The sequence below is a fragment of the Odocoileus virginianus genome, chromosome 26 (assembly GCF_023699985.2).
Source record: "Odocoileus virginianus isolate 20LAN1187 ecotype Illinois chromosome 26, Ovbor_1.2, whole genome shotgun sequence".
NCBI lineage: Eukaryota > Metazoa > Chordata > Mammalia > Artiodactyla > Cervidae > Odocoileus > Odocoileus virginianus.
The window spans coordinates 46252912-46265218 of record NC_069699.1 but is presented as its reverse complement, the minus strand read 5'-3'; the positions used below and the strand labels follow the sequence as shown (position 1 = coordinate 46265218).

At 56.8% G+C, this 12307-nt stretch overlaps 1 protein-coding gene across 8 annotated transcripts in view; it reads right to left on the bottom strand.

Annotated features, from left to right (window-relative positions):
• The window catches only part of CACNA2D2 (calcium voltage-gated channel auxiliary subunit alpha2delta 2), a 141776-nt gene that overhangs the window by 108686 nt on the left and 20783 nt on the right, over nucleotides 1–12307 (bottom strand). For all 8 annotated transcript variants that reach the window (XM_070456027.1, XM_070456025.1, XM_070456028.1 and 5 more), the window contains exon 2: nucleotides 7111–7192. In XM_070456027.1, coding sequence (XP_070312128.1) covers nucleotides 7111–7192 — 82 coding nt within the window. The remainder of the gene's footprint in view (nucleotides 1–7110; nucleotides 7193–12307) is intronic.

The following is a 12307-nucleotide window of genomic DNA, read 5'->3' as shown; positions in this document are numbered from 1 at the left end:
CCCAGAGAGGTCCTTCACCCCTTCCACCATGTGAGGACATAGCGGGAAGACAGCTATCAATGAAACAGGAAGTGGGCTCTCACCAAACACCAAATCTGTGGATATTTGGATCTTGAACTGCCCAGCTTCCAGAAACATGAGAAATTTCTGTTGTTGAAAAGTCACCTAGTCTACAGTATTCTGTTATAGCTGCCCAAACAGGATTAAGAAGGCAGGCAAGAGGAAACTGATTTCCAAATTCCTGGGCTTCAACAAGCAAAGGTGACAGCCTGCGTATCTGAACTTTCTAAAACCATAACTAAGTCCTGGAAGGGCAGGCAATTGATACTGGAGAGGGCACAGAGACACCCCCACATTTTCAGGGCTCTATCTGCAGCCTTTCCTTGCCCCTGCTCCCTTGAGATCCTCACATCTCCCCTGAGGACAGGGGTGCTTGGATCCCCATTTCACAGATGGAGGAATCAAGGCTCAGGAACACGTGCACCAGGCCCCACAGTAGGAGGACGCCCAGCCCTGTCACCCCTCCCCTCTTCACTCTTTCCTCCACCACCCGCCGTTCCGTGCTGCCCCAGGCACAGGCTCCAGGTTCAAATTTCAGTTCTGCCACTTACAAGCTGTAGTACCTCAGAAAATACGGCTCCGGCTTCTCTGGTGGCTCTGTGGTAAAGAATCCTCATGTCAATGCTGGAGACACAAGTTCGATCCCTGATCTGGGAAGATCCCACACGCCATGGAGCAACTAAGCCCATGCGCCACACTACTGAGCCTGTGCTCTAGAGCCTGGGAGCCGCAACTACTGAAGCCCTTACACCCTAACATCTGTGCTCTACGAGAGGAGACACCGCAATGAGAAACCTGTGCGCTAGAGAGCAGCCCCCCCTCACTGCAACGAGAGAAAAGCCTACGCAGCAATGAAGACCCAGCACAGCCAAAAACAAACAAACAAACAAATAAAAGCAGAAGATGACACAGCTCTTCTCTCTTGCCCTGAGCTGTTCTCCATCCTCTGGGAGCTGACCTCGGATGTGGCCCCACAGTGACATCTTGGTACAAAGTGGAAGCCGGTGGCTCCTTCTCCAGCGGCGTATATCACGCGTGGGTCTGCCTATCCTACCCAGAGATGCCGCTCCCACAGACCTGTCCCCTCCATACCCACAGCCTCCACTGGAACCTGGGCAGCAGCTCCTTGCTAAGACTCTCCTAGGACCCTGAAGCCTCTGAGCAGGGCTCCCTGCCTGCCCTGCTGGACTCTGGGAGCAAGGGGTTCTGAATTGACCAGAGATGTGAGCACCCACACACCCCCCTCAGGGACCTTCCTATCACTGCATCCTCCACCTGCTCTGAGAGATTCTTCCAACCTAACACCCTCACACTCCACGGAGGAGGAGGGCCTGGGAGGGGCAGAGGGGCTGAGAAAGACACAGGTCCTGGCCCAGTTTAGTAGCCCCAGAGGCGCCATCGGCGTGGTGGTGGCTCCAGGCAGCGGGTGCCCATGGAAGGCACGGCCAACATGAGCCAGTGCCCCTGGGTCGGGTGTCCTGGGACAGTCCGCCCCCAATACTGACCTCCCCCGGGCCCCCTCTCCAGTGGGGGGATGTACAGAAGGGGTGCAGGAGATACAAGCCAGTCAGCTGACCATCAGGCAGGAACTCCTGCCACAGATGAATTGGCTTTTGAAAAGCTTCTCAAAAATGGAATTTTCTCCTTCAGGCAACCACGGAGTACGTGGGGAGGGGGCGAGCAGGAGAGCAACCACCGCCCCCTCCCACCCTGTATCTCCCCACATAGCGCTCAGGAGGGGGCATCCCCAGACCACAGGGTGGGGAGACAGAGCCAGAAGAGGCCAACCTCAGGGCAGGACCTGGGAAGGAAAAGAGGTGGGGAGCAGGCTGGGCTAGGGGGACCAAGAGGGGATCCAGGAAGGGCTTCGGCCAGGCTCCCCCGGATCTGCCTCCAAAGATCCAATTATGCTCCAGTGGCAGCCTCACCATGTCTCAGACGCCCTCCCAGGAGCCCCTACCCCCCCTCAGCCCCATGCATCCCCGCTGGGTGCCAAGCAAGAGGACCATATGGAGGGAATAATAAGACAATTAACTTTCCATTAAAGAATAATATATGTGGGTTTTTAGAGAGGCGAGCGGCAGCAATCCCTACCCAGCGGCATATTTCACACGCGCGCCCCCCACCATCCCCACCCTCATGCGCCACACGTCCGGATCATCTGCACGGGGAGATGAGAGGGCGCCGCTGGGCCTCAGTGGGAGGTGGCTGGAGCAGGGGTGGGGGGCCGTAAGGGGAGAAGCAACTGCAGAGACCCCGGATGGTGGTTCTGTGGCTTCCCATAACCTTGGGGAAGGGGTGTCATGGGCCTGGGTGGGGCTCCCTCAGCACTGCTCTCCTGACGGAGCATGTGAGCTGGGACTGCCGTGCGCGTCCTGCCTGAGTGTGGGTCCACCTGGCCAAGGAGCTGAGGCCTGCCTCTTGAGGCCAGCGGAACCACAGTGCTGCAACTGAAGGACTAAGGGGAGGTCTGGGGATCACAACCACTGGTGCTCCCTTTTTCTGGCCTTCCCAGGGCTGATTCTGTCCCTGGCACCTTCCTCCACCCCCAGCTTCCTGCATCCTCATCTGCTGCGGCTCCTCCAGGGTTCTGAGCCCCTCTGGCACTCCTGGACACGGCTGGTCCCACCTTAGCTGCCCAGAGAGGGCCTCCTAACCCAAATGGGGGCCAAACACAGCCCTGGCCAGCACCCCCTGAGCCAGCGTGTGAAGGTGCCTGTGTTTCGGGAATTGGTGGTACTAGGTGGCGGTGGGGGTGAGGGTGGAGGAACAAGGAGAAGCCTGTCTCAAGGGCACCTGCAGAGGGCCCTGTTGCTGCCTCCCTGAGCCCCTCAGAAAAGGGGTCCTCCATGTGGCCAGACTTCGGTCCTTGCCTTGAGCCAGCTCCAGATGTGGCACTCCGCAAATATTAATTACACATTCACAGGGAGCACTGAGCAGACGCAGTGTGGGGATGGCCAGGGGCAGACAAGATGGGCTGGGACTACAACGCCGTCACTGGCTCAGAAATCCCATTTCTGGCTACCCGCAGGAGTGAGGACACATGAAGAGCGTTTGTCTGGTTCACCACGATGGTCCAGAGAAGCCCAGCTGTGGGGAGAGGAGCCAGAAACTTGGGTCACGGATCTCTGAGTCTTGGGGTCTCGCCCTCTGTGGATACAGTGAGGCGGTCCAGGACAGGGGCCGCACCAGCCTGCATCTCTGCCTCGATACTCCTCACTACCACCCCCACCATCCAGGGCTAGCAAGTCAGGGCTCCAGGGTGGGACTGGGGGGTAAAGACAGTCAGCCACACCTTGGTTTCCCTGCAAGTGACTAGCAGCATACAGTTGGGCTAAGGCCGTCATGGGGACTGAAGCAGAGCGGGACGTGAGCAGGGCTGTAAGCCATTTCTGCCCTGACGGGACATGCGGGGGTTGACAGGACTAAGAAAGGTTCCCATAGGTCAAGACTTGGCCTGTGGTCGCCAAACATGGCAAGCCCAGGTCTCTGCTGCCAGACCAGCTCCAGCCAGGCAGCCTTTCCTCACCCCGACACCCACCCCAGACAGAACATCTTCTCACTGCCTTCTGCAGAGACCCTCCACGCAGATGTAACCTGAGTCAGGAATCCATCCCAGGGCGGGTGCGCCTGATGAACCACTGGTTCTTCCCCCATCTGACTACAATCTGTCCTGCTTTGCTTTCCCACCAGGTCCCCAGAGTTGTTCCCTTTCTACCCTGGACACTCAGGCAGAGGGGGATGGGTCCCTGGCTGTACCCATCAGATTGACCTAGGCTTCAGAACGGGGAAACAGGCCATCTCCACGTGGTCCACCATGCACCCCCAGGTACCTGATGAATTATTCATCATGATCAGCCTCATTATGAAAATGAGCTGAGCCCCAGCATATGTGCTCTCTGCTATCCCTACCCCCACAGGATGACAATATAGTGCTGATGGGGGAGGGCAGAGAAGGGGCTCAGGAGACCGCGCTCAGCCTCTAGAGGCCCTGGAGGGGGTGGACTGCAGTAGTGTCCACACTTCCGTGGCCTGTTCACAGCAGGTGTAGGCCAGGGCTGGGAGGTGGGGCTGGGTTTTCCCAGTGGGGCATGGCTCAGGAGCCCCAGGCCACAGTGAGAGCTCCTACTATGTGCTTGCCCTGAGGCTTGGTGAGGTGAAGAAATGGGAGAGGGTCTTTGCAGATACCCCCCACACTCCACCAAGGTTTGCCCTGGTGTCCAACCTATAAATGGGCCACGGTCTGTACCCAGCCACGCCCTTGTGGGGTTGTTCTTAGGTCAGGAGGAGGAAAATGCCAAGACAAGGAAACTGCTCCTAAATGCCACTGTCTGCAGTTTCTGGACTCTTGCAGCTGCCAGCTCTGTGGCACCCAGCTCCTGGGGGTGGGGCTGCCTCCAGGACTGGGGCTGGTGGAGAGGGCAGCCAAGTTGGAGAAGAATGTCAAGGATCACCCCAACGGCAAGGTGTCTGGGGGTGGCTCAGGGAGGCAGGGAGAGGGGTGGCCTCAATGGGGATGGAAGCCATAGGCTTGGCAGAGGTGGCACCAGGGTCCACGGAGCATCATGGCTGGGTCAGAGCTTCAGTGTGAGCATCCTCCTGACCCTCTGAGCCGGGCACACGGGCCCTCTCGTGTCCACTTCAAGGAGAGCCGTGGTGGCTTAGTCAGGGCTGTGGGTGCGTTGTGGGGGTGGTGGGGGGGGGGACTGCTCCTCCTGCTCTCATAGGGCTGCCTTTTTCTTCTAGATCTCTTCACCTGCTCCCCTACTGCCCACCTCACAAGAGTGTCCTGTGCCAAGAAGGAGCCCCAGAGCTGTCAGCAGGAAATAAGAGGCTGGGGAAGCAGGTGAGAGAAGCCCAGAGCAGGACAGAGAGCCACTGGAGAGCTGGCAGGCGCCGACAGGCAGAGGCTTGCCAGAAGGAGCCTGGAATGCCAGGTCAGCACTTCTCCGCCTGACCACAGCCTCACTGAGCCTGGCCCAGCTTCCTTCTTTCCTGGCTCATCCTGCCCACCCCAAGAAGGGAGGCCTAGCTAGACAGGAAGCAGTGCCCTGGAACAGGGGTAAGGAGCCCAGCATTTGAGCCCCAATTCTGCCATATCCCACTGCGTGACCCCTGGGAAGGTGGGGGTGGGCGATGATGTGCTCATTGATGAAAGTGTGTAGAATCGCTTGACTCCCGGCAGAAAGGAAGGGAACAGCACATCCTAGGAATGACAATGATCAGTGAGGAAAATTTAAATCTGGTTTCCAGAAAAGGAGCATATCTGTGTCAGCCTGTCCACTCCCATTCTCACCGCCTCATTCCAGCCAGATCTCCCAGCCACGCCATGGACCAAGAATGAGGATCAGAGAGGGTCTAAGACCTGCCGAGGAGCACACAGTGGGTTTGCTGAGCGGGACTCCATCTCCGGTCCGCACCACCCAGGAAGCTCAATGGTTCAGATAGACCCGTGTCTCCGGCCTGAAACATGTACACTATTTTCCCAATAGCAAACTTTTACGGTCTGAGCTGCCCATGACTATAAAATAAGCAATATACTTGAGCTGAGGATTGAAAGCATGGAAGATTTCATGGCTGGAAGTGCATGGGGTACATCTCATGTCCTGATACGAAGCTTGGAAAGGCACAGGACACACACTCCAGGGAACTCTCGTGTCTTCATTAACCTACACAGCTGCACTTGGCAGGGCCCACTGAGAACCAAGTAAGCGCTGGGCGCTATTCCTGAGCAGAAACTGACTTCTGTTCCGGAACAGCTTTTCCTACCGTGCCTTCTCTGGAAAGCTTTGCCGGCCTCCGAGCATGGCTGAGTCACTGAGAGTTCACAGGAAGAGAGTAGGATGGGGGTTACTGCAATTCCAGCCCAGCCACCAGGGAAGGGGGCGCTCAAGAGAGGCTGGGCCACCGGGGCTGGGGGGAAGGACACCTTGCAGGCTAATGGCTTAGGCCTTAGACTCAGACTCCCCCTCCCAACTATGTTACCACCTCGATAGCCATCCCTGATTAGCCCCATCCTGTGCCACAGGTCCCACACCCACAGCCGACATCAACACACCCACGTCCACTCTCATTTCCTGGGTACCAGCTACAAGCTGAGAATGGTGCCAGGCCTGAGGACAACACCCCATGAACGCTCCCTCTGCTGACCTGGGCCTGACCAAGAGGGACACAGGAACACAGTGGAGTATCTCATCACTGAGTCTGGGGCCTGGACCCTTGACTGAACCTCCCAATGATAATTCCACTTAATCTGCTGTTCCCAAGCCAACCACTGGCAGGAAATACCTAGTAATCTCCTGTTCAGTTATGGTCACACTTCCCAGCCCAGGCAGCCAGCAAAGAACTCCTCAAGTCCAACACATACCTGGGAGCCCCACCCCGACCACTCCAAGAGCTCAGGTCTTTGAGACTCCGCATTTCCACATAAAGAGCGACAGCTCCGGAGCCCGTGGCCTGACAGCAACACATTTTGCAGCCTTCTGGGGGTGACGGATGGCCTGCTCTTCACATCACTATTTCAAACATTAACATAATCTCCCAGGATGAATGTGGTTGCTCGCGCCTAATCAATCACCCACCCGCCCCTTGATCCCTCATCTCGCCAAGCACGCACTTGCCACTCATCTCCCGCTGCATGCAGCGCCCTGAGCGGGCAGCACCGCTCTCCAGGGCGGTTTGGCCTGGCCATCCGTGTTTCGAGGACAGTGCCTCTGGCTTCCGTGCACAACTACGTTCCACTGGAGCCGCCAGGGCCTGGATCCCACCCCATACGCTGCCTCAAGCACAGACCTCACTCTCCTGAAAAGCCCGCCATCTCCCCATCAGAGCCGACTAGGTAAAACTCCAACACAGTGACCTGGGGAAGAGCAGATCAAGACCCAAAGGAGTCAATGTTTCTGCTTCCCCACCTGCTCCCAGAGGTCCCACATGTCCCATCACAGCAGGTCCTCAACTGCACCAAGCCTTCCTCACTCATTTCTGAAGCCCTTTCCCCATTCGCAGCTGGAAGAGGGTCCCTAAAGGGGAAGCCAGTGGCAGAGGGCTTACCTCGCGGAGCTGCTGGACACCCCCAAAGATCCGCATCACACCATCAATCTCCTGCTCCAGGCGCCGGGCCCAGTGCTGCATCCTGTGTGCAGAGAGGAGAGAAGTGTCAGGAGGACCCGCCTGCAGCGTGAGCAGCCCCGCCCCGGCCACCTGGGGGTGACCCACAGCAGCCGCCCCTTCAGAACCCAGTTTTCACTAGAGAAGAAACAGAGGCTGGGAACGACTCTTTCCCTTTGAAGTCTGGACCTGGTGGCCCAGGCTCTCCTCACGTACTGTCGGACGGCCAGGGAGGGGAGCAGATTAGAGTTTAAATGCAACTCAGGGAGTCCAGTGGCTCTGAGAAGCCTGCAGGGAGACTATTTTTCACCGTGAAGAGGCAGCCCTTGAAGCTGCTGCTCTGAACCTGGGGACTCAGGACACCAGGGAGGAGGGGACGTGGGTGAGCCTGATGTCGCTGCATCTCAGAGCCTCCTGCCCCAAGGCTGGGTGGCATTGGGGCAAGGGGAGGGCAGGCGAGCGAGGGTTGCTGTGTAGCCTGGGGCAGCTCCCTGCCCCTCGGGGCCTCCTCTAAACAGTGGGCGTGGACGGCGTCCTCGCCTTTCCAGCAAAGTAGTAAACAGAGGCTCATCGCTGGATGCCCCGCACAAACCAGCCACCCGCAGGTCCCGTTCAGACCAGCCTGCCCCTTTCTGGGGACGTGGCGAGACCCACTAGCCCTCCACCTGAGCCCCAGCCTGGGCAGGTCTCCTCTGCACTGGAGCCGCCCTGAGGTTGTTTTAATCCACCTGGGTCTCACTGTCTTCCTCCAGAAAGTGGGGATGATTTGAGGCCACCCTGTGGGGTCTGAGAAGCACACGTGAGAGCTGCATGGGAATCTTTATGAAGGGACAGGATGGACAGGAGGCCACAAGACCCCATATTCTCAGCCCACACTCGTGAACTGGGATGGTAACCTGGGAGAGAGCTGGCCTGGAGTCTAACCTGTAACCCCACTTCATGCAGTGCCAGATCAGGTGAGCAAAATCACACCAGCCCTGGCCAAGGGCTGCTGGCCAGAAAGACAGTCTCCATATGGTAGAAAGTGTTTTCTGCTGTGACCAAGGTCTCCACTCTAATGCATCTGAAAGACACCTCAACTTCCCGACCCCACCAGACACAGAGCAAGGCCTTTCCAGGGAGGGCTCATAGGAGAATTCTCACAAAGACTGAAATATGCCCATGGGTTAAGCACATCCCAGGACGCCACGTAAGGGTTGGGGGAAAGCCAGTCCCCCACCTCTGCAGGGGTACCCCAGGAGCCATGTGATCCAGGAGATGGAGTCTGGCCCCAATCCTGCCCTGGTCCTGAAGCTTCCCCTACCTCTGCCAGTGCTGCTCGGGGCCAGGTCTCTTACAGCTCTCTGGGTCAGAGAAGCTTGACTCTCTATCCCAGCCCCCTGCCCCACATCCCTGTGGCTGGGGGCTGGGCCCTTGCCATTGTGTGCCCGGGTTGGTTGGCATGGGAACTCAGATCAGGAGGCGGGCAGATCACTAATTGCAATTTGCCAAGCTGAATGTCAGGACCGTGATGGGAAAAAAAAAAAATCAACATCAAAAGAAAGAGGTATTAGCCTTAGCTTGTTGCTGGTTTAAGCCACTGCCTGATGCCCACCTCTGCTCCCCACTGCAGGGAAAAAATGAACACTGAGCGTGGGGGGGAGGTCAGGCTGCAGGCCCAGCTACGAAGGGTGATCAGGTCTTAACCGCCAGATGGGGGAGGGTAAAGCGAGCAGAGAATGGACAGCCTGCCTGGCCCCTGGCTCCTGTCCACCACGCACTGATGGCTTGGCCCTGGCTGAGGATGGGCAGTGTGGCAGGTGGCTGTTTTATGCTCCTGAGACAGAGCCTGGGGTGGGGGGGCTGGCTAATATTGAAATGGGCTGCTGCACAGTCCTGTGGCCAGCTAGGCAGGTGGCACATGAATGGTTGAGGTCAAGGAACTGATCTCCAAGGGAACTGTTAGCTCTGCCCTGGGCCTGACCCTGATCTCAGCCACTCACTGGTCTAGGGGACAGAATGCCGATCACTATCTTCTTGAGACTAACAGGTACAAGGGCTCCCGTGAGGTACAAGGTGTGGGGCCAGCATGTCAATTCTCACAGAGAAGCAAATTCCCACTTACCATCCCCACTTTACAGATGAGTAAACTGAGGCTCAGAGGCTTTAAAAGTGACCCACCCAAGGTCATCCACCCAAGTGGTGAACTTGACCCAGGGGTGTGCTGGAGTTAGCAACAGCCGATAGTATGCACCTCCTCCAGACTCTGCATTCAGCGTCCTCACCTCGGGAGCTTGAAATCGTCGTAGTGGAAATACTCATAGCCCAGAAATCTGCAAAGGCTGCCAATCTCAGTTTTTTTCCCCCAGAGAGTGAACTGTCAACATTTACCAGCACAGCACTGATATGACCCCAGGCTGTTGACTCTTTTCTAGTGTATCTATAGGTCTTTGGTGCTAGAATTTCACAGATAAGTAAAGAAAAATTAGTTGAAAGAGCAGACATGGATGCCAAGTTTTTATTTTGCTCAGACAACACATTGCTATTGTTACCATTATTATAATCACCATCATTTCATCAAAAAAGGCTATTTCAACACAAAAAAATTTTTTAAAGAACTAAATCTCAGAATAAAGTCCAATTCTTCCCAAGACACATCCATATCCACATCCACTCTCCCTCTCTCCCCCTCCCTCCGTCCCTCTCTCTCTCCTTCTCTCTCTCTCTCACACACACACAAACACACACGTCTTCCCACCATCCACCAACCCCCACCCCTGGCTGAGCAGCTCTAGACGCTGCTAGGAGCCCGCAGGGACTGGCCTAGCCATACCACATCAGAACATGCACACCCTCCTGGGGTCGAGGGATGGCTCTGGCCCTTGGTTTGGCACAGTGGGTCTGCTGGGTAGACCCCAGCTGCACTGCCCATCATCACGATGCCATGGAAATCAAGATATTCTGATTCGTTACCTAAACCAAACCCAACTAGGAAGGCAACACATGTCCCAGAGTTTAAAAGAAAGTGACAGATCATTGATTTCATCATCACAAAGATGTGATCTGGGGGCTCTAGGGTTTGGCTGGTGCCCCAGTGCTGGCTCCAAGGGTAACACATGGGACCGAGGAGGCCAGGAGTCAATTGTGCACCTGCAGTGTTCCTGCCCAGAGGCCAGAGAAACCACCCAGCAAGCCAGGACTCACCCTGGCCAGGCACAGTCATACTTCAGCAGAAGGGAATGGCGGTTTTGGAAGGACGGGGGCGAGGGGCTTTGGAAGGACAGGGGAGACTCTAGGACCCATGGCTCCAATGAGTCAAAGGCAAACTGACCAAATCCTGCCTGGGGTCCCAACGACCTGGACCCAAGTGCCCGGATATGCCACCTCCTCCCAGGCCAGACAGTGGAGCCAATGGGTCACCCTCCCAACAGGACAGATCCACCTGCTGGCTCCCCACATCCCTGTGATTTTCCATGCTCTTCACTGAGATGACACTGCTCATCGCCAAGTGTCTCCAAGTGCCAAATTAGCACAACAGTGAGGAGAGAGAGCATCTGGGAGGAGGCACGTGCAGCCAGGAACTGCAGCCGGCAGGATGCCTGGGGTGGGTACTGAGAGCCTCACACCACTGTGTCCCCCGATGTGCCCGAACCCAGCAGGGTACAGGCACTGAGCCCCCATTTCACAAACAAGAAAACTGAGGCCCCTGGCAAGCAGCCCTCTTCTACAGAGAGAAGCCAGGCCCACCAGTCCTCCTGGCTCCATCAGCTCTGTGACCCCACCTGCCCAAGGACGATGCAGCCTCTGGGAAGCCTCAGGGAGAGGCTACCTCTGCCAGCTGTCTGAGTGAACGTGGAAAGTTCTTGCCCCTTGGAACCTCAGCTTTCTGGTCTGTAAACAGGGATGGCAATGATTAGCTGAATAGCTTTCAGGGCCAAATCCACAGGGCAACTTGGATGAGCCGTATTATTACTTGGCAGTCCCCTGTGGGCTAGAAGTTCATCAAATTCAGACCCCCTCTTCCCCACCCAGTGCTTAGGAAATCTTCCCTGCGTGCCTGCTTGTGGGGAGGGGGCATGGAGGTAGGGTGCTAGGAATAGGGTTTCCCTAATAGCTCCCTGTAACCCCCTAATCCCCAGCCTAAGAGAGGCAGGGAGCAGGCACAGGGCAAAGATGTGTGTGTCTGAGGGCTAGAGGGTTGAGGGCAATCCCAGCAGGAAGAAGACGACATTAGGTGCTGTGGCACTCTCTGGGTCTCAGTCTCCAAGGCATATTTCAGAACCAAGAGGAGTATGTGAGGGAAGAGGAGGTGTCATCATCAGGCAGGGGAGCAAAATCATCCATGTGTGGGGTGAGGAACTGAGGCTGAGGGCCTCTTTAGAAGACAGAACCATCGAGACCCCAGCTAGAAGGCTAGGGAGGCCCAGGTCAAACTACAGAGCACCCGGGGGGTGAGGGCGTCCGGTCCTGAGGCCGGGCTGCACAGGCTTGTCCAGAGGGAGAAGGGGGAGGAGAGCGGAGGGGAGGGGTGGGGGATGAGTCGGGGAGGGAGGGGAGGGATGGGAGGAGGAGGGGAAGGAGCGGAGAGGGAAGAGGGGAAGAGCCTGCGTGCAGATGCAGCAGCACAGTTTAAACTGTTGCCAGTTGTTAATTTTATACGTGAAGTTGTTGATCAGAATGTGATTTAATTGTACAGTATAATCCAGGCTTTTGGAATAAATTATGCAGAAAACTCATCTATAATTAAACAAATCAAAAAACCAGAGACAGGTGACACTGCAGGTTCACCCTCAGAGGGCACGGCTAGGTGTGGGCGGCTGGACCCTGCAGAGAGACTAGAGGGAAGGCGGAGGGCTCCCTTCAAGAGCAGACAGGGGAACGCCTGGGAGAGGCTAAGGCCCACCAGGGCTGAGGGTCTCTGGACCCCCAACTACCTCTGCTGGCTTTCTCACCACTCCCAAGGAGGCATTTCTTGCCACCAAAGTCCTGCAACAGACTGCCTCCACCAGGCAGGCTGCCTGGATAAACCCCATCCACTGGGGGCCTAAGAGCAGTCTACGGCCCTCCCTGCTCAGCTCAAGGAGGGCAGTCATCGTGCAGCAGGGAGATGCTGAGGGCGGAAGAACAGGTGAGGCTGGAGGAGTGGAGGGCAGGGCTGGGC